General features: G+C 41.6%; 1 protein-coding gene across 2 annotated transcripts in view; it reads left to right on the forward strand.

The window, feature by feature from the left end:
* Positions 1–423: 423 nt before the first annotated feature.
* ZC2HC1A (zinc finger C2HC-type containing 1A) overlaps positions 424–25,106 on the forward strand; it is a 43,814-nt gene continuing 19,131 nt past the window's right edge. Inside the window, exons 1-8 of one of the 2 annotated variants that reach the window (XM_035546197.2) lie at positions 793–814; positions 923–986; positions 14,838–14,911; positions 15,541–15,657; positions 15,893–16,028; positions 20,611–20,759; positions 22,124–22,220; positions 23,188–23,296. In XM_035546197.2, coding sequence (XP_035402090.1) covers positions 977–986; positions 14,838–14,911; positions 15,541–15,657; positions 15,893–16,028; positions 20,611–20,759; positions 22,124–22,220; positions 23,188–23,296 — 692 coding nt within the window. In that variant the 5' untranslated portion in view covers positions 793–814; positions 923–976. Of the gene's footprint in view, positions 556–792; positions 815–922; positions 987–14,837; positions 14,912–15,540; positions 15,658–15,892; positions 16,029–20,610; positions 20,760–22,123; positions 22,221–23,187; positions 23,297–25,106 lie in introns of those variants that run through there. The other variant, XM_035546196.2, reaches the window with a different exon arrangement.

The raw sequence follows: 25,106 nt of genomic DNA on the forward strand, positions 1-25,106 counted from the left end.
CCCAGGTGTGATTGTGACAGTGGCCATAGTTTTATGGACAAGGAAATCTGTAGGGACTGACTTGTCTGGAACAACCAGAGAAATGATTGACAAGTGTCTAAAGACAGTGGTAATTTCGGTAAGGTTTACTGTTGATTGTGCAGAAAAACTTTATTAGTTGCTCATAGCAGATTGCTACCACCAACTCAAATGAAAGATGTTAAAAATTAATTCCGAAATAAGGCTTTACAGAAAAAAAAAATCTTGAAATGCTTTGCTGCTCCATATTTGGAGATTTAAAAAATCGGGAGGAGCTATGGCAAAACCAGCCGGGGCGTTCGCCTGTGTAATGGAGCCCTGCTGGTGTCTGTCAGCCCCGAGGGACGGTGAGGGGCGGTGAGGGGCGGTGAGGGCCGGGCCCGCCCGCGCCGCCCGCCCAATGGCAGCGGCGGATGTTGGCGGGCCGGGCGGTGGCGGCGTTGCCACAGCAGCGGCGGCGGGGCTGGGCCGGGCCGGGCCGGGCCGAGCCGGGCGTTGGTGGCGGCGGTCGGGGCTGCGCCATGGAGGGGCTGGAAGGTGAGGGGCCGCGCCGGGCGGCGAGCGGCGGTTTTGGGGTGGCGAGCGGAGGAGGGGGCGGCGGCCCCGCACGGAGCCCGGCGGGCAGGGCCGCGCTTTGTCTCCGGCCCTGCCTCGCCGCCGCAGCCCGGCCGCGGGTGGCGTGGGAGCCCCGCTGCCCCCGGGCCGCTGCCGGGGTGCTGTGGCCCGGGAGGGCTGCGTGGAGCCCGTGCCTGCTGCCTTTTGTTTCTGCAGGCAGAGGACTGAGCTGGGTGTCAGGGTACGCTCATAATGCTGGGGAAGTGGTCAGTGCGCTAGGTGTGTGTTTGCTGGCACTATTGGCAACTTTATGCTGTGCCAGGTGAATTAAGGTGTCGTTGCTCTTCAGAGTATCCATCGGTATCGGCTTGGGATTCTAGAAGTTGCGGCTCGCCTTCAGAACATGTCAGTAGGTCTGTCATTACTGTGCTTTACGAGCGGCTTTAGCCATATGAAAAAAAAAAAATACAGGCCTGTTCTGAGTAGCTGTCGCAAAATAGTTAGTAAGGCTTCCAGGCTGTGCTTCACTAAAGATAATTGAGTGTTTAAACAGGAGGGAGCACCAGCGAGCCTTTGTTCTGTGTCCCTTGTAGCACAGTTGGAGAACAGAGGTAATTTTCAATGTCTTCTTTCCTTAATAGATTTTACAGTCAGACTGTTCTTGTGGCTAGTGACTTCATCAAGGCAATAAATCTGGGCAACATGATTTGGCATTCAAATCCAAAAAGATTCTCTCTTATTTAATTTACTCTTATGCCTTGCTTACTATTAATGTCTATTAATTAAATTTGAAAGACAGTGTCCAGTGCTTTATCGAATAATCCTTTTTTTGTCTCTGACTGATGACAATCCCATGCTTCCTGTCCACAAAGGGAAAGACTGCTTTAATTTTGAGTCAGCAATGTGTTTGACTGCAGCTGGGACTGCATATCATCTGCAGCTCATCAATCAATTGATTTGGCTGTGAGCTAGCTTAGCAAGGCCAGCTATGCCAGCTGTGTTTTATAAGCTCTGGTACCTTCATAACAGATGGTGGGAAGACAAATGATCTACAGGTTACAGCGGAAGCCTGAAAAATTTTGTTGTTCTTGGGGTAGAATTTCTCACTGTTCTGACTTCTGGAGCTGGTTTACATTTTCTTTGTATTTCAGTAGGCATAGGGAGTGGTAGGAGGAAGAATGTTAAATTGTAGAGCTAACTCTCATGTTTACTCTCTGATGCTTTTCTTCAAAGTACTTTCAGAAGCTAGGCTTATCAAAGTAATGTTGTTTTCCGTGATGTGGAATGTTTCTTCTGAACACTCAAGATTAGTTTAAGAATAGCTCAGGTAATAATACGTTTCTAAAACTCGAGGTGACCTTTGGTTCTGAAGACTCACATCCCACCCTGTTATTCAGTGTCCTTGAGTATTAAAGTTCTTGAAACTGAGCAATGTAATTCTTGGCATCTTTGTGGGTCAGTTTGTACTTTTTTTCTTACTTTAAACATTGCTGAAACACAAAATACTTCTTTTTTTTTCTTCAAAACATGATTTATCAATGTTGCTTGAGCTGCAGAGTACATAAGTAAACAGGGCTTTTACACAGTTTTTCGCTTTAAGCCACCTCTGATGCCCATAGATTGGGCTCGAATGCAGTTTGTGTAGGGAGGCAGCCTCAAGAGAGGAAAATGAAGGTAAAGCCAATAGCAATAATGAATTATTTCACTTGGGTATCATGCTTTTGTTGTTATTGCTTTACTGGCAGTCAGCAGAACATTGCTGGTTGCCATTTTAGACTAAGTCTGTACTTAGGACCATGCTTCCACAGTCATATTTATTGCATGTGGAAGCATGGGCTGCTCCTGAAATCTGTCTCTGCCTGCTCCCTGTCTTGGGTTGGGGCTTAGCAAAATGAATTCCCAGGGCAGACCTGTACAGCTGATGCTGGCAGTTCTGAGTGTGAGGGATGTAATTACGGTGGGGAGCAGGACTTGGGCTTTTGGCTGCAGCTTGCTGGCGTGTTTTTATGACTGTGGAAGGCCCCCTCAGGCTGGGGGTGCTTGGCCTGGGCTTTCAGCCTTCCGAAGCTGGTGCGTTAATTTTCTGAAGCTCAGCAATATAGATGTGGGGTCTATTTCTGATTGTGCAAGCATGCTTTTAATAAGAAACAACTTTACCCAGTTAATAACGATTCTTTCCATGATGTGGAGAGTTGAATGCGTATTACTTGGATTGTGGATATGCATTGGTGACATTTAAAAGCTGATTAATATTTCTGATGTCGTGATTGCATTTTTCTTGCTGTGTGCAAGTTTAAATGTTCAGTGAAATAGCAAAGTAGGTTTCTGTGTGACTTAAATGTATCTTTCCAAATCCACCTTTTTTTTTTTTTGGAGTGTGCTTTATTATTTTATCTGTATACCAGCATTGCTGTATTACTACACTGATACTGAAAGTGAAATTTAAGATTGTGAGCTTTGTAAAAAGGAATTAGTGCGCACACATCACTACAAGTGACAAGTCTGATGTACGCTTCAAAACTTAAATCTCAAGTTCCTAGTGTGACATTTGTTACTCTGTTGCCGCCTTGGTGTTTGGCTGTTTCTCAATTTTCATTTAATTTAATGGTGAAAATGCTTAGAGGAGTAGGCTCTCTGTGCCTGCAAAATACAGTAAGGTGAGCTGAAAAGCCCTGTCCGGGACAGTCCAGCACGTGCTGAATGGGAGGACAGTTTTTGACGGGCCAACATGTGCTTGTGGCTGTCACTGCTGGCTGGCAGGGAAGAAGCTGTCACTGTCACACTGGCACGTTTGACTGCTCTCCAGTCTGTTGTTTTTTTTCTGGGAGGATGCCGGCAACAGCTGCTTGAGCTGACGAAATGCCTCTTCTCACACTTGTTCACAGCCCGTCCCAGAGGGTCAGCACTGCTGCTGCCTAAGGAATAAAGGGCACGGGGCAGCTGTGTCCGAGGGAGAAAGTCCAGCTCCTTGTGGTAGGTAATGGCTGTGCTCGCCCAGCCCCAGTGGCCTCCTCCAGCCCTCGCTGCAGCAGCTGGGGCAGGCTGGTTGTGGCTGGAAAGGAACGGGTGGCTGCTTGCTCAGAAAATAGCCTGCAGTCTCCAGCCCAGAGCTTTCCCTTGCGGGTGCCAAGCAGGGACTGCTGTGATTAAGCATTTAGTCTCTGAGCAATCTGGGTGTGCCCTGGAGGTCTGTTAATAAGGCTTGCTGTAGAGCGCCTTCTCCCAGGAGCTGGGATCTGTGCTGAAATAGCATTTGTCTCTGGACCCTTCGCTTACCCTGATCATGGCTGACATGCCCCACCCCAAATGGTTCAGGCATTCTGCTGTGGGGTTTTATCTGAGTAAAACCATCGGATGCAAGCACACACGCTTGCTTTCACAGAATTTCTGAAAGAGCCAATGCCCACTCTCCTTTCCTTTTTTCTTTTTTTTTGTCATACTGTAGGAAATTATTTCTGTTTGAAAACAAAATAATATTAATGTGAGTTTCCTTTTCCTTTAGCGTACATCTTTGTCTTGCCTCTCTGGATGTGTACAGCAGCCTCCTTACTTTGGCAGCCATTTTCTTAAGCTGCATTTAAGAGAGCCTTCTGCCTTTTTATTACATTTTGGCTTTTTTTTTTTTCTCAAAGTGTGTAATCTGTCCAAAGGCAGAATTAATTTTATGGTATAGTTCTAAAAAAGAAAGCAAGTTGGAAACTACTAAAGACATTTTGAAATGTAAAACTATTATTAAGGTGTGTGTGTGTATGTATATATATATATATATTTTTAAGAATCTGTTAGTCTGGTAGCTATTAAAGCACAATAATAAGTATGACTTTGCATCAAACTGCTCTTTTATGCATAATTGCGCCTCTGCTGAGTGATTTATTTTTTACATTTAATATGCTGAATAACTGTGGACATGTTTACTTTTTCCAAGGCAATTATATTTTTGGTTAATGTTTGTTTTGGAGAAGAGACTGAAACAAAGTGTTTTACTTGAAGAACAGTTCTGAGAACTAAACGTAGGCTTCTGTGATAGGGGAAGTGTGTTATCAGAATATATTTCACTTTTAAAGGAAAGGAAGGAAAATGCATATACAGGAGTTCAGCTGTTTCAGATTATTGTGTCTTCAGCATCTTAGAGCTAGTGGATCATATCCCTGTGCATTTTTAACTTAAATTGCAGAAACTGGCTTGATCTAGTCATTCAACTCAATGGGTTAAATAAAGTGGGAAGAAGAGTGTATTTTACCTGCACACTATGGGGTGGTTGTTATCAAAAGCTGTTGTTTCATTTCATTAAAATCTGGTTCCAGGACTATGTTCAACAGTTGATGGAGGAGAGCTTACTTTTTAAAGAAATTCCTTAAAAATAATATATTGAGTAGTATTATTATTATAAATGAAGCTTCTTATCAACATTATTTTTACCACATTGTGTTAGTCCGTTAACCAGGTAATACTCTGACAAACAGGCAGACTTAGATTAGGACTGTTCTGTCCAGGTGCTTTTGAGTAGTGGTAGTGTGTGCAGTTACTAGGAGCTGCTTGGAGCTGCCTTGGCGTAAGGTCAGAGCCGGAAGGCCAGTCTTTGCTGCACGCCTGCCTGCTGTCATGATGCTTGCAGCCGAATGCAGGAGGACAGCAAGCTCATGATGCCAAAATAGAACTCTTTAACCATACATTGATTTTTTGCGGGTCACGTGCTTTCTCGTGGCTAGTGGTTGATGTTAAAGCTCATTAACAGAAGACCAAATAATGTATTCAGAAGTCAAATCGATCAAATAGCGCTACTTAGTTGCCCTGAGCTTTGCTGTGTTTCCCTATGCATTACAGGGGAAGCTCTCAGAGATTTTTCTGGTTAGGTGACATGACTGAGTGCCTCTCCCAAGTGCCTGTATGTGAGCACTCAGCGTGGGGAGCGATATGGAAGGGAGGATGATGGAAGATGGGAGGAATCGGAGGTCTGCATGCAGTTACAGGGCTGCGGTCTCGCTGGGATCACACGCAGGTGGTTGTGACTGCAGCGCTGCGGTGGCTGGAGACAGGCTCTTCAGGAAGAACCAGCTGGATGGTGAGTGGGGAGGCTGCCTTTTATGTGGGAGAGCAGCGGGAGTACGTGGAGCTTTACTGTGGGACAGATGAGGAGCCAGCTGGGAGCTTATGGAACAGGGTTAGCAGGCAGACCAACGTGGGACATGTCGTGTGTGTCTGCTACAAGCCACCTGGTCAGGAAGAAGGTGAGGTCTCCTTCGGGTACCTGGAAGGAGCCTCAGATTCACAGGCCTTGGTCCTCATGGGGGACTTTACCCATGCTGTTACCTGCTGGAGGGATGGCACAGCAGGGCACAAATGATCCAGAATGCTTCTCATGTGTGTTGATGGCAACTTCCAGACCCAGGTGATCAAGGAGGTGACAAGAGGAGGCACTCCTGCAGCACTTCAGAGCCACAACAAAGGAAGTGTTTGCTCAAGATGTGAGAGTTGGGGCAGCCTTACCTGCAGGGACCATGAGGTGGTTGAATGAAGGATCCTGAGAAGAGTGAGCGGGGCAAAAAGCAGGATCATAAACCTGGACTTGAGGAGATTCTGGCCTGTTAAGGAATCAGCTTTGAAGAATCCCATGAGATACAGTCCTAGAAAGAAGAGGATCCAGGAGAGCTGGTTATTTTTAAGGATACTTAGTGTGACATCAGAATGTTTTCACGTCAGAAGTTACACTTCATACAGTGAAGGGAAGAAGGCAGGGTAGACAGAGAAGAGAGAAGCATACCATGTGAGTTGTGCATGTGCTGCTATTACAACCATTCATAACTGCATGCAATTCATTTCTCAGTCACAAAAATAACTTCTTCGTAGAATCCTCCTCCAGGTTGTCACTTTGAGGCAGTGGGGCTCCCCTTGATATTATTTTCAAGGAAGTAATACAGAACTTACCGTCATCAGACGCGTGTTCAGTGCAATAACAGCAATTTTGACAAATATAGTGCACTTGCATTGTCAGGCTGGAAAGCTGACATAGAAACATACAAGGTACTATGAAAGCCTTACTGAAGCTTTTCAGCTTGAAGAAATTGAAGTTTTGCTGCTTTTTGTTATCTTTTGGAAGCAGAAGTGACAGGTTTACACAAGATTAGACTTCATTGTCAGTACAGAATTAGATGAAGAGTTCGTCAGTCTTTGCTCTAAAATTAAGTGCAGATAGAAGTAGACAGACAGAAGCAGAATGGTTTGCTGTTTATTGTGGACAACCCGATTGCATAAAAACTTCAAAGTATACAAAAAGTTTGAATAGGAAGAGAGCTTACTATGATTTCCTCTTGCTTTCTCAAACTCTTCCCACAAACTAGTGAATGGCATAGACTATGAAGAATTGGCTTGGTGGGATAAATCATTCCCATCAAACAGTCTTCAGCAACATATTGCAAGTACTGCCCATTGTTAAGGAGTTTGATGTCCTTTTCTTTCGCTTTTACCTCAGAATTAACTTTATCAAAATACCAAAAATTTGCAGAACTAACATCCCGTTTTTTCTTTTTTTCTACTTTTGTACATTAATCTTTTAATTATTCAATGCTCATTAAAATTTGTGTACTAAGCTGTTCAGACAAGTGTTTCACTACCTGTATCACGGCGTCAGTATTTTTTTGGGGTGAGCTTGTTTATGCTATTTATCATCGGTCTTTTCCACGATGAATGCTGTTAGTTACTGTGTTGATTAAAAAATATAACCCCATCAGTGCTGATTAGTAGACGTAGGTTGGAGAATGACAGCGTAGATGCTGTGGCTTGAAGATGCAGTTCCTCAGTTACTGAGGGGAGTATGTGCACTGAAACTTTTTTTGTACCAGAACTAAGTGGAAAAAATGACTTGCTTTTGGAGATGGGATGGGAGTTGTGCTAAAAGTAATAAATGAAATTTTGAAGAAAAATTTGGCAAGCACTCTTTGACTACTAACTTTCAATGGTTGTAGACCACTTGGGTTTGAGTAGGTGATCTCAAAGCTGGAAATTGTGCTGGAGTGTTTCTGCAAGTTTGAACGCAGTGAGGCTTGGTGTTCTGATCATCACAGTTGTCTGACCAAAGACGTTTAGTACTGCCATTGCTGCAGATAAATTAAAGGTTTTGAAGGATAGTTGAACAGTTTTCACATGACAAAATGCTGTTATTAAGGCTAAGTGCTGCTTTAATCTTTGCAGCCTTGTTTCTTTGGAGCATTCTGCATTTCGTATCTAAGTGCAGACATGACGTGGGAACACAGAGCTTTCCAAAAGAGAAAGCTGTAACGAAACTTCCTTCAGTAGCTGTTCAGCAGTACTGAAGGCTTCTGTTCCCTCTAGGTGTGGAGTCTGTTTACACAACTGCTTAAATCTAAAACATGACAGTAGGAGCTAGCATTATGCTAGCTTTGACTGTATCAGATCAACCTTTTATGTTTCCCCACAGCTCTATATGCGTGACTGGACAGTGACCATATTCAAAAGGAAAGTGTGCAGTAACTTCTCCAAAAAAACTTCTCTTCTTTAGAGTAACTTCTCCAGTTTAGAAATACAGGTAATAAGAGTCTGAGAATTAAGCAAAGAGTGTTGGTAATAAAACTCCCAGTCAGTTTTTATAATTTGGACAGCCAGCATCTTAGTAAGTTGAACTGTCTTTTTAAGAGCTGGTTTCAGGCAGACAGTAGGAGAGTAGGGTGTAAAGCTGTATATCATAGTGCTGGCATCGCTTCAACAAAAATACTTCTGTTGGTGTAGACATAACCATTCTGAACCTAATTCTCTTCTCCCGAAGTGTGTTTATCTAAACAGTAATAATAATGTCATTCTCTAAGTTAACTGAATTTATTCATGTTTAACACCAGCATGTAAACTGCTGGTGGTAAGTGATATTACAAATGGGGAAAAGGAAAGCGAAATGTAGCTGCTGAGTCTTGGGTCTTCTGTGGTTGTGTAATCAAAATAAGAGCAATCCCTGCATTGTTGCTGGAAAGTAGCCATGGCAGGAAAGATTTCCAGTGCACAGCCATGAAGCTGGCTAGTGAATTACTGGTTCATCTTCAGGGTTGTCTTGCTGGTACAACCCAGAGGAAGCATGAAGTACTAGAAGAGTAAGCTAGTGCTCCTTAACAAATTTGTCACTTGTGTGATTTATCCTCATTTGGGAGGCTTTTATGCACTGAGGAGTGGCATATCAGGAAAATAGTTCCTTAAAGACTGCTAAATTCAGCCATCCACTGCTAAATTTTCAGTTGTTGCTTTAGAGAATACCTTACTGAAGTTATTTGTGAAGTCAATGCAACCTGTTTCTTTTAACTTTTGATTAGGGAGATAAAAAAAAAAAAAGAGATCTTTTCTTCTAAAAATCCCAAAGTTTTCAGCTATAATTTTTTTGTTTTTGTTTACTTCTTTTTCATTTTATAAGGCTAAAAACACTCAGAACAAGATTTTTTTTTGTTCTTAGTGCTTTTTTTTATTGTAGTTGTGCTGGAAAACTATGGCCAAAAATAATTAATTTCAATGAAAAAGATCATAGAACCATAAAATCATTAAGGTTGGAAGAGACCTCCAAGATCATCTGGTCCAACCATCACCCTACTACCAATGTCACCCACTAAACCATGTCCCTAAGTGTCAGGTCCAATCTTTCCTTGAACACCCCCAGGGATGGTGACTCCACCACCTCCCTGGGCAACCCGTTCCAATGCCTGACTGCTCTTTCTGAGAAGAAATGTCTCCTCATTTCCAACCTGAACCTCCCCTGGCACAACTTGAGGCCATTCCCTCTAGTCCTGTCACTAGTTACCTGTGAGAAGAGGCCGACCCCCAGCTCCCCACACCTTCCTTTCAAGTAGCTGTAGAGAGCAGTAGGGTCTCCCCTGAGCCTCCTCTTCCCCAGACTAAACAACCCCAGTTTCCTCAGCCACTCCTCACAGGACTTGTGTTCCAGGCCCTTCACCAGCTTTGTAGCCCTTCTCTGGACACGTTTCAGGGCCCTGATGTCCTTCTTGTAGTGAGGGGCCTGAAACTGAACACAGTACTGGAGGTGCGGCCTCACCAGAGCTGAGTATAGGGGGACGATCGCCTCCCTGGTCCTGCTGGCCACACTATTCCTGATACAAGCCAGGATGCCGTTGGCCTTCTTGGCCACCTGGGCACACTGCCAGCTCACGTTCACGTGAGCATTGACCAACACGCCCAGATCCTTTTTCTCTGCCCAGCTTTCCGACCACTCTCCCCCAGGCCTGTAGCACTGCATGGGGTTGTTGTAGCCAAAGTGCAGGACAGGGCATTTAGCCCTGTTGAACCTCATCCCATTGGCGTCTGCACATCCATCCAACCTGTCCAGATCCCTCTGCAGGGACTTCTTACCCTCTGGCAGATTGACACTTCCCTCCATCTTGGTGTTGTCTCCAAACTTACTGAGGGTGCACTCAATTCCCTCATGCAAGTCATCAATAGAGATTTTAAAGAGGATGGGCCCCAACACTGACCTCTGTGGATCGCTACTGGTGATAGGTCACCAGATGGATTTCACTCTGTTCACTCTGGGCGCGGCCGTCCAGCCAGTTTTTAACCCAGCAAAGAGTGTACCTGTCCATGCCATGGGCTGCCAGCTTCTCCAGGAGAATACTGTGGGAGACCGTGACAAAGGCTTTGCTGAAGTCTAGGCAGACTACACCAACAGGCCTTCCCTCATCCACCAGGCGGGTCACCCGGTCTTAGGAGGAGATAAGGTTGGTGAGGCAGGACTTGCCTTTCATGAACCCATGCTGACTGGGCCTGATCTCGCAGTGGTCCCACATACATTACGTGATTGCGTTCAAGGTGACCTGTTCCATCACCTTTCCTGGCACCAAGGTCAGGCTGATCAGCCTGTAGTTCCCCGGCTCCTCCTTATGACCCTTCCTCTGTAGATGGGCGTCACATCAGTACGTCTCCAGTCATCTGGGACCTCTCCGGATGACCATGACTGCTGATAGACAATGGAAAGCGGCCCAGCAATCACATCTGCCAGCTCCCTCAGCACCCTTGGGTGGATCCCATCTGGCTCCATGGACTTGTGACAGTCCAGGTGGAGCAGCAATCTCTAACTTGTTTCCACCTGAACTGTGTGGGGGTTCTTTTGTTCCTTATCCCAGACTTCCAGGTCGGGAGGCTGAGTACCCCCGAGGATAAGTGGTCTGGCTAGTAAAGACATGCAAAGAAGGCATTAAGAACCTCAACCTTTTCCTTATCCTCAGTAGTCATGTTCCCCTCTGCGTCCAGTAAAGAATGAAGATTCTCCTTTGCCCTTCTCTTTCCATTAATATATTTATAAAAACATTTTTTTGTTATCCTTGACCATAGGGGCCAGGTTGAGCTCGTGCTGGGCTTTGGCCTTCCTGATTTTTTTCTCTTACTGGGACTGCATCTCTGTCCACCCACACCGAGGAGGGCTGCCACTTACCTTCCTGCTTCTGGTCTTCTTCCTGCCACACGAGCTGGCTATCAGAGGGCCTAGAAGCTAGAAGTAGTGGGCCAGCTGTAGGGGTCCAGTTTTATAGGGCCCGGAGCAAAGGCGGGACAGTGGTGGCCACTGTGACCTCAGCAAGGCTCTGTGATGAGTGGCCCATGCGTGGCCAAAGGCGGCTGCGTTGGGAGCAGCCTGAAAGATGCCCTCGTGGGAAAAGGAGGAGGGTTAGGGGGGACTGAGGGCCCCTTTTCTGGGGCTGGCTCCCCTGGGCCATTTGGCTTGCCAGAGAGAAAGGCTGCCCCTCAGCCACAGGGACTGCCCTCCACCTCCCATCCTGTGCCCTGGGTTTATTTTTAAGACTGGTTTTGAGGTAATTTCATTCTATTCTTTATGTAAAAGAACAGAAGCAAGATGCATCTTCAGACCTAATTCCCATGTGCTTTCTGATGTAAATAGGTAAGTGCACACGGAAGTTACCATGTACTAAAATAGCTGTTTTGCAATAAAAATAATAATAATAATAATAAAGAATAGGATGGTACCTACCACACAATGCTACTTGTAATAACAGAAAATTACTCAGATACAGAAACTCAGTCCTAATATAAGAAATTGGCCATCCGTAATTGCTTACACACTACTATTTTGAATCATCATAGAACCATAGAATCATTAAGGTTGGAAGAGACCTTCAAGATCATCTTGTCCAACCGTCACCCTACTGCTGATATCACCCGCTAAACCATGTCCCTAAGTGCCAGATTATCCTCTTTATTGCTAGTCTTGGAAATACTAACTTTTAACATTACTGAAAAAATGTTAAGCATTTTTCTCTCTTTTATTTTGTTCATTTATGTCACTTGTTACTTACATAGCTTCTGCATAGCAAGTATACAGACTGACTGCATTAGGTATCTTACATGAATGTCTTTAAGGAAAAAAAAAAGTTCCCCACCAACTCTTTTCCTACTTTAACAATTTCAATCCCATGTTTTGTTTTAAAATTAGCAGGTTTCTTGTTGGTGTAGCTCACCTCTCTGTAAGGGAAGACTTGGAGCCCAGGAGAGAGAAGTGTTAAGATTTTATGGTTTTTTTTTTTTTGTTTTTTTTTTTTTACTTTAAAGAAGAGGAAATTGAGAACGGAATGAAGGTGTGCAGATCTAAAGGACTGTGGGCTTCCCATTTTCAGTACAGCTTCAACTTTTTTTTAAAGTAACTTCCTTTTGGTTTTGGGTCAGGGATCTGTATTATGGGGAGGAAAGGGGTGGCAGTAGCAACAGCTCCTGGCAAATATGATTTTGCCTGGCAGCAGCGACAGAGGGTTAGGAATGCCTCAGGGAAGTACAGCTCTGTAACTGTAGCTGCAGGGAGTGCTAACTTAATTTTGTTACTACGTGTTGGTATGTCGTGTGTAAATACTGCTAGAGCACTGAGCATCTATCAAGTCACAGAATGGCCGAGGTCAGAAGGGACCTCTGAGGATCATCTTGTCCAACCCCCCTGCCAAGCAGGATCACCTAGAGCACTACTTTCTTTTTTTTTTTTTTTTTTTCTTTTTTCCCATGGGAAATTTAAATGCAAACCTGAATTCCAGAGTTCAGTGAATAGAAGAATGGGGTGGAAAAGCCATTCTTCGTTTACTAAGGCAGATATTTGAAAGAATTCTTTCAAATTCTTAATCTTGTACTATGCACCTGATTTTAAGGTCACTATTTGTGATTTATTTCAGCTAATTTATTAAAGTCACAAATGGCATCACTTTATATTTCCCTGAAATACATCTCTTACTGGTAATTTCTTCAAAGCTGAGAATTAAATTAGAATAATGTGATGAAAGAAAGTTGTGGTTTTTCTTTTTAACAAGACTTTGCAGTGATGTCTGCTAGCATTATTAAGAGTGCTGAGAACTGTGAAGAATAAAGTAGTGAAAGAAAAATAATCTGTGCATACCTTGTATTTTTTGATTGAGAGAATTGAGGAAAGCCCAGGACATCGCAACTTCACCCTTGAAAAAAAAAAAGATGAGGGTAGGTTCCAGCCATCTGAACTATGTACGAGCAGCTTGCATGTTGTTACTTGTGACTAATGTTGTGCTCAGGCTTGAGATTTTTACAGGAAGAGGCCTACGGAAAAAAAAAATCAGACATGATTATTTAAAATAGAGAGGGGAAAAAAATTAAAAAGTTCCCATTAAGTGTTGCTAACACGCAAATGTAAGTCAGATGCAAGAACAGAAGAAAATCAAGATTTATCTGCAATATCTTCTCTTTCCTACTTTCCCCTTACTTGTGTGCATGCAAATACACTTGCATTTAGATGACAGAAAAGGAAGTTTAATTATGACTTCAGCTTTAGGACTCAAAATTGCTGTCAGTGCAGCCCTGCTATGGTGTGTTAAGAGCCTATCCATGTCTACATGGAGAAGGTGTATAAATAATGAAAACATGGTATGAACAGAAATGTGTTAAATTGCAGAACACATTTTGTATCATTTGTAGTTCTTAAAACTTGTTGTAGTATATTGATACATCATGCATGTTTACATACTGATAATGTATTTCATTTGAGTAATTGAAAAAGACAGGAATAGGTTTAACAGTTATGTATCGGCACCAGAAATCTCGTTCAATTTTAACCTTCAAGTTTGGGGAAAAAATGTATTTTTGGGGAACCATGGCTGCCTGAATCTGCATTTGCTTGCCATGAAAAATTTTGTTAGGTTTTCTGTTTTTTTAGGATTGGTCCTACAGTTAATTGACAAGTATGTACGTTTAGTTGGAAAATGGTTTTCCACTGAGGAATCGGGAACAAAAAATGATCAAACCTTTGAACCTTCCTATGTTTTTAACTTTTAGTTTCAACCATTAGTTTGCCTGAAGTACAAGTCAATTGAAAGTGCTTCTATTTTAATTGAAAGTGCTTCTATTTTCCCAGTATAAATAGAGGGAGCTGTATCATCTGCAAATGTCAATTTCTTCCTCTGTACTCAGTCTAACCAATCTTAAACTTGATCCAAATTTACTGCCTCTTGATAGATGTATACACATGGTATAAAAATATTTCTACAGCTCTCGTACAGTACTAAATATAGTAGATACCTGTCATTCGGAAACTATGCAGTTTTTCATCTCTTACACAATACCATTGCTTAATGCATACTATATGAACATACCTGCTTGCTTAGACTTGGATACTTTGGCTTGTTAGTCTTTTATCTATTTCTATAAACCAGTTGTATGTCAAGTATAATGTTTACATTTTTGTACCAGTGCTTGAATTGTCACTTCTGAAATGCTTATGTAAACTGTCAGTAATAACCTGTATAAAGTGGATTGTAAAAAGAGCCTTCAATAATTTTTCTTTTGAAGAGCAAGTGGAATAGTTTAACTTAATAGAGAGAAATAAGTGATGGGCTGTGGCTTCCATTTGATGCTGTAACAGGTGCTTCTTTCAAAGAACCGGGAATACCCAGTGTCATTGCTCTCCGTGTCCGTTTGAGCTGTCAGTACAACATACAGTGAATCAGTCATATGCATGCTGATATGCAGGCACCTCTTTAAAAGTGCAGAGTGTCGTGTTGTAAATCATCAGAGTTCATGCCGGCTTGTTACTGGGCCTTACTGCTTTGAAAAGTATGTAAGGACTTGCATATTGGCTTTTCATTTCTGATCTGCACAGCCTCTGCATGGTTCAAAGAACGCATACTTTTACAGTGACAGCTGTTGTTACTGTGAAGCGTATGAGGTTAGCAATCTAGGAAGAATTTTTTTTACTGCAAATTTAAACAGTCTTATAGAAGTATGCTTTTTTTTTTTTTTTTAAGGTGAGGTTACAGTGCAGACTGGAGATCTGTTGCCATGTAGGATTTGTGGAAGGACTTTCTTTCCAGCAGCACTGGTAAGTAGTATCAGACCTGGAAGTCAACAGTACTCATAAGTTAACAAGAGTTAAGCAATGGTTAGTATAGCTAAATAAAGTAGATTTAGATGTTTGTTTTTTCAAATACTTAAGAATTCCAGCTGTCTCGGTTTTGAAGTTCCTTAAAAGAAGGTGAATTTTATTTCAGCATCCTGTCATGTTCTGAAAATTCGGGTCCTTCTAAAAGCGTCTGCTATGGCGCCACAGAATTATTCCTTGTCTCTGCAAATGTAAGCCTGAGCATCATGCTATCTTATCTAGTAATTGAAGTGTTCTGCTAGCCGTCTTCAGAATGCCCTCCTCTTCAGTCTCAATAGAAGTTAGATTGACCTTAATGTTAATATGAATTTCAGACACTGATCTGTCTTGACCGTCAAATGTAAATGCTGCCTACCTACCATCAGTTTTTTATTTGCAAGGAACAAGTACAGGTGCCTCCCTCTTTTTCTTCCTCAGCTCCTGAGTTTTTGTGATCATGTATATGCATTTGTGAATTCCTGTAGTTCTGTTCAAAAAGTAATGGTTGGCATAAGTATTTGAGTGAAAGCAGTCTGATTGTACTCATCAGGAGAAAATTCTGTATTTTCCTGTATTTCTTCTGCTTGTAGAAAAAGCATGGACCAATTTGCCAAAAAACTTCTGCAAAGAAAAGGAAGACATTTGATTCCAGCCGACAGAGAGCAGAAGGAACGGACATTCCCACAGTAAAACCTCTTAAGCCACGGGTATGTTACTCTGCATATGTAAACTACTCTGGTGGTTTACTCTGCATAGGAACATTTTAGGCAAAATACGTATGCTTCGTAATAAGGTTTGTTTCTGCTGCCAATTTGTGATAAATTTGATCAACTAGGATCTGGAAGAAATGTAACCATAATATTGTGTATTAAAATAAGGGATGTACCTAGCATAAAGTAAGAGCCTCAAACATATAAAGCTCTTTCTTTTTTGGCTTCTTAGCCAGAACCTCCCAAAAAACCATCCAACTGGAGACGAAAGCACGAGGAGTTCATAGCAACTATACGAGCAGCCAAAGGACTTAATCTTAAAGATGGTGGAAAACTCCCTCCACCACCTCCGCCATCATATGACCCTGGTATGTAAAACAAATGAGTTTCTTAAAGACTTGTTTGTAATTTAAACAATTTGTAAAAATTTGAATTAAAAACTATTTTTTTGGAACACAGTATTCATGAGTTCATAAAGATTGTTGTATGATTATCCCTAAGCAGATGCTGTCTTGTGACTGGCTAGCATCCTTTGTAGTTTTCAATGCCTGTGACTTTGTTTTCAATGCAATGAAAGTTGTGTCCAACTTGCAGCTTGCCACTGTGTTATAAACCACTAGGCTGGACAAATTGTTTCAGCACCATATTTCTGCCTCCTGCAGTGGATCTGTTTAGGAAGAGCAGACTATCTTTTTAATTGGCCACTGATTCTGGACACCTACAACCTTTATGTATTGTAGGAATGCACATGCTGACAGCCTGGAGTGTAGTCTCTTCCATTTCTTGCTAGATTCAAATTTATTTTTGTGTATGCACCTTGTGCAGTGAACTGCTCTAGTGCACGTGACCCTTACTCGTGTGTTGGGGGATACTTGCATTTAAGTTATGTGAGATCTGGAGCTTGTATTAGCAAGTGAGTGACAGTCCTTGAGTAGCCTCAGAACTGAGGTTAGGTAAAGCGTTGAAGCAGTCTGGTGTCATTGGGAAGGAAGTACACTTTTCGGTGAACTTCTGTGATGTGATAATAGGGTGGAGAATATATTCCTTCTTGTCATAAGAGCTAAACAATTTGAACAGCTCAGTGGTTATTTTCAGAAAGATTGGGGAAAAACAGACACAATCTACTTGCTTCTGGCTGCTCTTGGTCAAGTGAGGATTTAAGTATTCCCCACCTTGCTTCTCCGCTGGAAGTGAGTTAGTCCCAATATTAGGATTGTAATTGTGCATTCATAGTTAGAAGTGAAAAGTCATAATATTCAGTACTCTAAGAAACATGCCTAATCATGGAAAAAAATTACATTAATAAACTAGTTGTATGGATTCTGAATTACAAGCAGGGAAACACGTAACTAAATCTACCCTGTAAAAGTCACTGAAATTGTGCTCCGCTAGCTCCAGTCTGTAAGAGACTGCAAGCGAGTTTGAAGTGAAGAAAGTAGCTCTGTTCAATCTGCTTGAAAGAATGTGAGGCTGTAATGGGAAGAGAAGGATATTTCACCTCTGTTTCTCTCCTTCTGTTTTACTTTCCCAAGCTGAGTTTTATTGTCTGTAGCCTCCTGGTTTCATCCTGCTGCAGTGGGTAAGACTTTAGGAAAGGGGAATCAGGAATGAAGAGAAGATGCATTAATTAATCAGTGGATTCCTTCCCACAAATAGAAAAAAAAGAGCAAGGGTAGCTACAGTTGCTTCTTTTCCACTTTACATGCAGGAAGAAATGGGAATTACATGGGGTATCATGGAGTATATCCATCCTCTCCTACTCAGCTCTTCCTGTGGCATGTCTATTTCTTAGTAGCTGCTAGACTTTTTTCCTTTTGAAGGAGAAAGTCTTGTATTAATATTTCTTAACTGTTTGCTTTGAGTTTGGAAAAAAAAAAACAGCAGGGTTGCTTGTTCTTTGATCTCCTGTTCCACATTTTCATCGAATCATAGAATGGCTCGGGTTAGAAGGGACCTTAAAGATCGTCTAGTTCCAACCCCTCTGCCATGGGCTGGGATGTCACCCACTAGACCAGGTTGCCCAGAGCCTTGTCCAACCTGGTCTTGTAAACTTCCAGGGATGGTGCATCCATAGCTTCTCTGGGCAACCTGTTCCAGTGGCTCACCACCTTCTGAGTGAAGAATTTCCTCCTGGCATTTAATCTAAATCTCCCCTCTTTTAATTTAAAACCATTCCCCTTTGTCCTATCACTATCTGTATGTGTAAAAAGTCTCTCTCCATCTTTTTTATAAGCCCCCTTTAAGTACCGAAAGGCTGCAATGAGGTCTCCCCAGAGTCTTTTCTTCAGGTTGAACATCCCCAGCTCTCAGCCTTTATTTACCAGAGAGGTGCTCCAGCCATCTGATCATCTTCGTGACCTTTCTCTGGACCTGTTCTAACAGATCCACATCCTTCTTGTGCTGGGGGCCGCAAGCTTGGATGCCCCAAGTGGGGCTTCACAAAGGCATAGCAGTGGAGGATGATCACCTCCCTTGACCTGCTGGCTGCTCCTTGTTGATGCACCTCAGGAAGCAGTTGGCCTTCTGGGCTGCAAGTGCACGCTGCTGACTCATGTTGAGCTTTTTGTCCGCCAGAACCTCCAAGTCCTTCTCCATACTCCGCAGGGCTGCTCTCAATGAGTTCTCCCAGTCTGTACTCACATCTGGGATTGCCCCGACCCAGGTGCAGCACCTTGCACTTGGACTTGTTGAACTTCATGTGGTTCATGTGGGCCCACTTCTCAAGCTTGTCCAAGTCCCTTTGGATGGCATCCCTTCCTTCTGTTGTATCAACTGCATCACTCAGCTTGGTGTCTTCTGCAAACTTGCTGAGGGTACATTCAATCCCACTGACGTTGTCATTAATAAAGATACTGAACAAAATCAGTCCCAAGATAGACCCCTGAGGGACACTACTGGTCACTAGCCTCCACCTGGACATAGAGCCATTGACTGCAACTCTGTGAATGAAGCCATCCAGCCAATTCCATATCCATCAGATGGTCCACCCTTCAAATCCATCTCCCTCCAAACTGGAGATCAGGATTTCATGTGGGACTGTGTCAAAGGCCTTACAGAAGTCCAGGTAGATGACATCAGTTGGTCTTCCCGTGTTGACTGATGCAGTCACTCCATCAGAGAAGGCCACCCAGTTGGATTTTCTTTAGAAATAGTGCAGAATAGCCTGAAGATGTTGAGAAGGTTCTGAAGTCAGCGCTATTTACATTGAACTTGGCTGTGTATGTATACTGCTTGTTTTTAATCTGATTAATTTGTATTGTATAAAGCTTATATTGAATCTTAACGGTTCTTCTGTACCAACTGTATTGTCTGGTCCTGGGCAAACTGCTCCAGGTGTCCATGCTTGAGCAGGGGGGTTGGACCAGATGATCTTCAGAGATCGCTTCCATTCTCAACCATTCTGCAACTGTGATAGTCAGGTGGCTGTCTGGTGCTAAGCATTTTACAAAGGATGAACATAAAATCCCTCATACTTAAGAGTACATGTTAATCCTTTATTGTCTGATCTATTTACTTTAGTGGGCTTTGGAGGTCTTCTGTCGGAATTGAGCCATGCCCTAGTTAGAAATGGCCTTTTTTATGATTTAGGGGCTTCCATAGTTGCTTGCTTCATGGATTTCTTCTTCTTTTTTTTTTTCTTCTCTGTCTGGGGCCTGTCATAGTTTGATCATGGTTACTAATTCTGTTGCTTCTGACTTTCCATCTGTTAAGGTGTAGTTTATGTTTGAGTATTCTGACAGTAGTGGAGTTTATGTAAAAATAAACAATTGCTGTTATCACATGAGATTCCCATGCCATCGCTTTTGTGAAGGATTTCTGTGTTCTTCCTGTGGCCTTTGCTCTCCCTTCTTGAGTCACTATTCATAGTTTGCCAGCCATTAAACATTGGACCTATTTGAAATTTTGTTTATTGTAAGGGCTAACTATTTAAACTAGATCAGCTGTATTTGGAGTAGTAACATGTAATCTCAATTTTATTTTGGATTGTATAATATCTAATTCATTCTGGAGGCAATGACTGTTGAGTCTCTGTTTAATACACTTCTAAAATCACCTGGGAACATACTAATTTAAACTGCTGTGCTCGTGTTCCAAAGTTGATGTTTATGGTTTAGAATACTGTATTCTGAGGAATTCAATGTTCATATCTCTAGGCACTAAAACACCTATCTGAAACTGCAGCCCAAACACTTTACTGTTCATGGGCAGTATATTTTAAGGGGTGTATTTCCAACAAGCAGATGAGGGATCTTTTAGGATTTTAAATACTTAGCCTTTCTTTTTTTTTTCCCCCCAATGTTAATATTTCCTGCAAGCATTATTGTTCATAGTGTGACTAAATTTATCTTGGAAAAAATAATGCAGACACCAATTATCCTATCTCCTAATTTTCGCTGCGTTTTCTTTGATTCACGTTATCTTGTTATCAGGTTATATTTCTGGTTCTGTTCATTTATTTCTAAATTGTCATTTCCAGTATTTCAGTTGGTATTACTCAGTTCTTTCAAAATTGCCAGAGGAAAGGGAATTTGATGTCTTTAGCTTATCTGTATGGGAAAGATTTCAATGTACTTTCATATCTTGAACAAACTGAACTGTATTTGTGATTCTTTATTAAACCTCTTCTCTACTTCCTGCCAGCTAAATTCCCAACCATGTCCATCTACCTCTTTGGTCACCTTCCCTGCTGAGTAGCATCTCTCAAACTATTTCTGATTTCACATAAGTTTTTTCTGATTCCCCACCACTCTTCTCCTTCTTATCCGTCAACCTTGTGTGTTACATGTGGACAATAATCTTTTCCCTAGTAATCTGTGTTTCATTTTCAGATGTAAGAGACGCTGATTTTCTCTGGGCTGGGGTTGGTCTTTAAAAGACTTTAAAACACTTTGTTTTTTAAATAACACCTTTTAAAATGCATTATTAATGTTAGACTTCTATGTTTTTAAGATTACATTCAGTGTCCATATTGTCAGAGGAGATTTAATGAAAACGCAGCTGACAGACACATCAATTTCTGTAAGGAACAAGCAGCACGTATTACTAATAAGGGGAAACTGGCAGCTGATACCAAAGGGAAGCTTCCTACTAGAACACAGGTGAACAGAAACATTTTTCTTAAATTGTAATTTGCGTTGGATATAAAATCAAACTTGTTTAATATTTTGTTGCCCTTAAATTAACCATTTTATTCTGTAATGTTATTGTTTTAGACACTAAAATATTCTTTTATTAGAACCTAAGCGTGGAAGAGGTTTTCGGTCTCTTATGAGAGTTGCAACTGGAGATTTGTAAATCAGATGGCAGCAGCTGAAAAGCCGAAAACAGTCATAGATGTAATTTGGAGATTTGTGAAAATGACAGATAAGGGTAGTAGCAGGAAGCGTAAATGGAGTTTTTGTTGACAGAGTTTAATTTCTGTTGTGCAAGTCTTGTGAATCCAGTTCAAGACTGTTCCTTAAGTGGACAACTAAAAATCATAGAATCATTAAGGTTGGAAAAGGCCTTCAGGATCATCTGGTCCAACCGTCTACCTACCACCAATATCACCCGCTAAACCGTATCCCAAAGTACGACATCCAACCTTTCCTTGAACACCCCCAGGGACGGTGACGCCACCATCTCCCTGGGCAACCCGTTCCAATGCCTGACTGCTCTTTCTGAGAAGAAATGTCTTCTAATTTCTAACCTGAACCTCCCCTGGCACAACTTGAGGCCATTCCCTCTAGTCCTATCACTAGTTACCTGCGAGAAGAGGCCAGCCCACAGCTCCCCACACCTTCCTTTCAGGTAGTTGTAGAGAGCAATAAGGTCTCTCCTGAGTCTTCTCTTCTCCAGACTAAACAAATAAAGGTACAGCATTATTATATTTTTGTCTAAATAGGGGTTTAGAGAAGTCAAGCAAACCAGGGTAGGAACTGCAATAGTTAAGTTGTGATTAAAACAAATGAAGGATTAAAGCGTGTCTTCATTTGGTGGTGAAACTTTTTCTGAAAGCTTTGAAGAGTAAACAGACACAAGCAGTTAGTCTGGTGATTCTTGCACTCTATTCTGAAGCATGTTAGACTGGCTGACAGCACACATGAGAGTAGGATTTAAAAGGCAAAAATGATTTTGCCGTTGAATATTCTTTTTAAAATTACCAGGTTATGAGGTGGTAATGTTAAGCTTGTGAGATATGTATGGAAAAAAAATAAAAGCAGTAGAAAAGTGGAAAAAACACAAAACATGCAGTTAAATGAAAAACACAAAACCAGTAAGTTGGACAATCTTTCCTACTAGTATCATTTCTTTGTAAGAAAGCAGACCAGCAGAAACTGTTTGTGTGACCCCTGTACCAGAAACAAGTTAGTAACTAAGTAATCATAATTTGTTTTCCCTGCCTGCCTGAGGTAACTACCTATCATGTTACATAGATAGTTTGATTTAATTGCTTAAATTTCTAGGCTGTATTTTGTTACAGTACAAGCCTGCTGCAGTTAAGAAGACGCCTTCTGCAGGATCAACACCATCATCATCCCGCTTACCACAGCCAAGTGGTGTTAGCAAAACAGGTGTAGGTAAGAAATTAATGTTAGCAATTTTGCATTTCTTTTCTAAATACTAGTTATCAAACTATGTAGTAAAAATAGTATAATAGCTGGAAGGATTTCTACAGTGTTGCCCAGTGATTTAAATTGAAGGAGTAAAAATTTCACAGGAGCTTAGTGTTTCATGAGAGGATAAGATGGCTTCTGTTTTTCCAAATACAATTTTTAAATCAATGTTTTTTGTAACGTTTTTTTTTTTTTTTAACTACATATACGATGTCTATCACAGAATGCTTTGGGTTGGAAGGGACCTTAAAGATCGTCTAGTTCCAACTCCCATGCCATGGACAGGGACATTTCCCACTATACCAGGTTGCCCAAAGCCCCATCCAAATTTATTGTTGAACTGCAAGTATTTGTTTGCAAAATAAACAAATGGAATGGCTGCAGATTGGCCCCTATCCAACAAGACTCTTAAGCATGTAGGGCTCTTGTTTTATATATCTGGTCAAATAAGGAATTTTCTGATTTGAACCTGCGAAATCATTCTGTGAAGTAATGTATGATTATATCTAATTCTGATGTTTTTACATCAGATTTTTCTGTTGCTGCATTCTCTACTAATTTGTATGCTGAATATAATCATAAATTTATAAAAATATTTTGCAGACTTATTCTTTTTTCAGATAACAATAGGGTTCTGTATGTACATTTACTGATTCTAGACTTCTTTCCTTTTTCTTTCTGAAGAAACAGATCCAATTATTAGAATATTTTTTCTCAATTGCATATTTGCTATACACTTTTGCAAGCATACTTGTTTTGTGCTAGTATCTTGATATTTTTTAATACAAGATGTATTTATTATATGTATATAATGTATAATATTTCTAAAACTCTTGTTTTGAATTTTACAATAAATATATTGTTAGCTGTATCATTCCAATAACAGAATCTTATGCTTTCTTATATTTCCCTTATTACTTTCAACTGTAAGGTGCCTCTTCAGGTAAAGCATTGTCTTCGTCTGGGTCCAGTGGGAGCAAAATTCAGACATTATCACCAGCTCATAAAAACTCACTGGGAATGGTGAACCCACAAGCAGGGTAAGTTCCCACTTATAGCTTATTTTATACTTACGTTGTGCTAGTTCTAGAAGTGTCTGTGGGTTGTGTGTTCTTTCTGTTTTCTGCAAGCTTCAGAAGTGCATTGCTTTGAATTCATCCTGTATTTGTAAATGCAGTTAATATTTAAGGAATGTTGGAGAAGGCAAAGTTGCATTTTGTAATGTTAAAATAACAGCAAAGGAGGTAAAGTGATAAAACTAGATATGAAATTAGGAAGTTATAGAACAGACAAAAATGGTTGGAGTCCTGTATTTTTTTTTCTTTGTAAAAGTGGAAGGACTTAAAGAGAAAAGGAGAAAACTACCAGGCATACTACTAAACTACCACTTCTCTCATTTCATGAAAATAAAATAAGAGGCCTCTGCCGTGGACCACAAGCCAATTGTGACAGGATCTTTCCTCTTAACACAAAAGGATGCACACCTTCACTCCTACCTGCCCCTTAAAATACATAAGAGGCAACGAATGAATGAGCAGAAGTAAGGCAATAGAATCCCGTGCTCTACAACACCAACAAGAAATGGTAGATGTACATTACTAGAGTTCCCTGAAATTGCGGGTTTAAGGCTGGTAATTGCGGGTAACGTGTTTAAGGCTGTTACTGATATTTGTTAGGAGTATATTCAGTGCACACTCTCTCAAAGAAGAAATGTATGTAATGAAAAAAAAAAAAGTAGTGCAACAGAATCACAGAATGGTTGAGGTTGGAAGGGACCTCTGGAGGCCATCTGGTCCAACTCCTATGCCCAAGCAGGGACACCCAGAGCAGGCTGCCCAGGACCATGTCCAGGCAGCTGTTGAAGATCTCCAAGGAAGGAGACTGAACAACCTCTCTGGGCAGCCTATGCCAGGGCTCCATCACCTGCACAGTAAAGACATGCTTCGTGATAGTGCGATGAAACCTTCTGTGTTGCAGGTTATGCCCATTGCCTCTTGCCCTGGCTCTAGGCACCACTGAAAAGAGACTGGTTCTGTCTTCTTTGCACCTTCCATTTAGGTATTTATAGGCAGTGAGATCCTCCCTGAGCCTCCTCTGCAGGCTGAACAGTTCTCAGCCTCTCCGCAAAAGAGAAACGCTCAAGTCCCTTGATTATCTTGGTAGCCCTCTGCTGGACTTATTGCGCTGTGTGTAGGCCTCTCTTGTACTGGGGCAGGTACGGGATGGGACAGGACGGACAGTACTACAGGTACTCATCAATGCTGAGTAGAGTGGAAGGATCACCTCTCTTCACGTGCTGGTGATACCAAGGGTTTTCTGTAAAGTTTTCTTGGCTTCAAGAAGTTTTGAAGAGCATTGAGCAGCCACAAGAAGCAGTGAGAGAAAACATAAAAATAAAAGAAGAAACTGTTTGCAGTTGTATCATCGGTGATTGAAGATGATTTCTTCCTGTAAAGTATGACTATCAATTTGGATGAACTCCATATAAGATGGAGAAAAACAGCAGCTTAAGTTTGTGAGGAAGAAAAGACATTCTGAAATAACTCATGGGGCTGAACAGCTTTATTTATTGCATAAAATTTGTGATTTTTCATTTATCACTCTCAAGTCTTACGAGTTATGCACAAGTACAAATTACAGCTCTTATCCTTCAATCCTAACACCATGTAGCATGAGGACACAGTTCTGTTCTTCCTTGCTCTGCCCACTCATACTGTGTCGTTGAGGCACAGACCTGATGGAGTGAGTGTCTGAGTGTTTTTTCTCCAGTGTCCTAATAAGCTAAGTAAAGTGTCCTAACCATGACATGGTTTTACTAAAAGGCAAACATTAAGTGAGGTAAAAAGGGAA

This window comes from Cygnus atratus, chromosome 2 (genome assembly GCF_013377495.2).
Source record: "Cygnus atratus isolate AKBS03 ecotype Queensland, Australia chromosome 2, CAtr_DNAZoo_HiC_assembly, whole genome shotgun sequence".
NCBI classification, from domain to species: domain Eukaryota; kingdom Metazoa; phylum Chordata; class Aves; order Anseriformes; family Anatidae; genus Cygnus; species Cygnus atratus.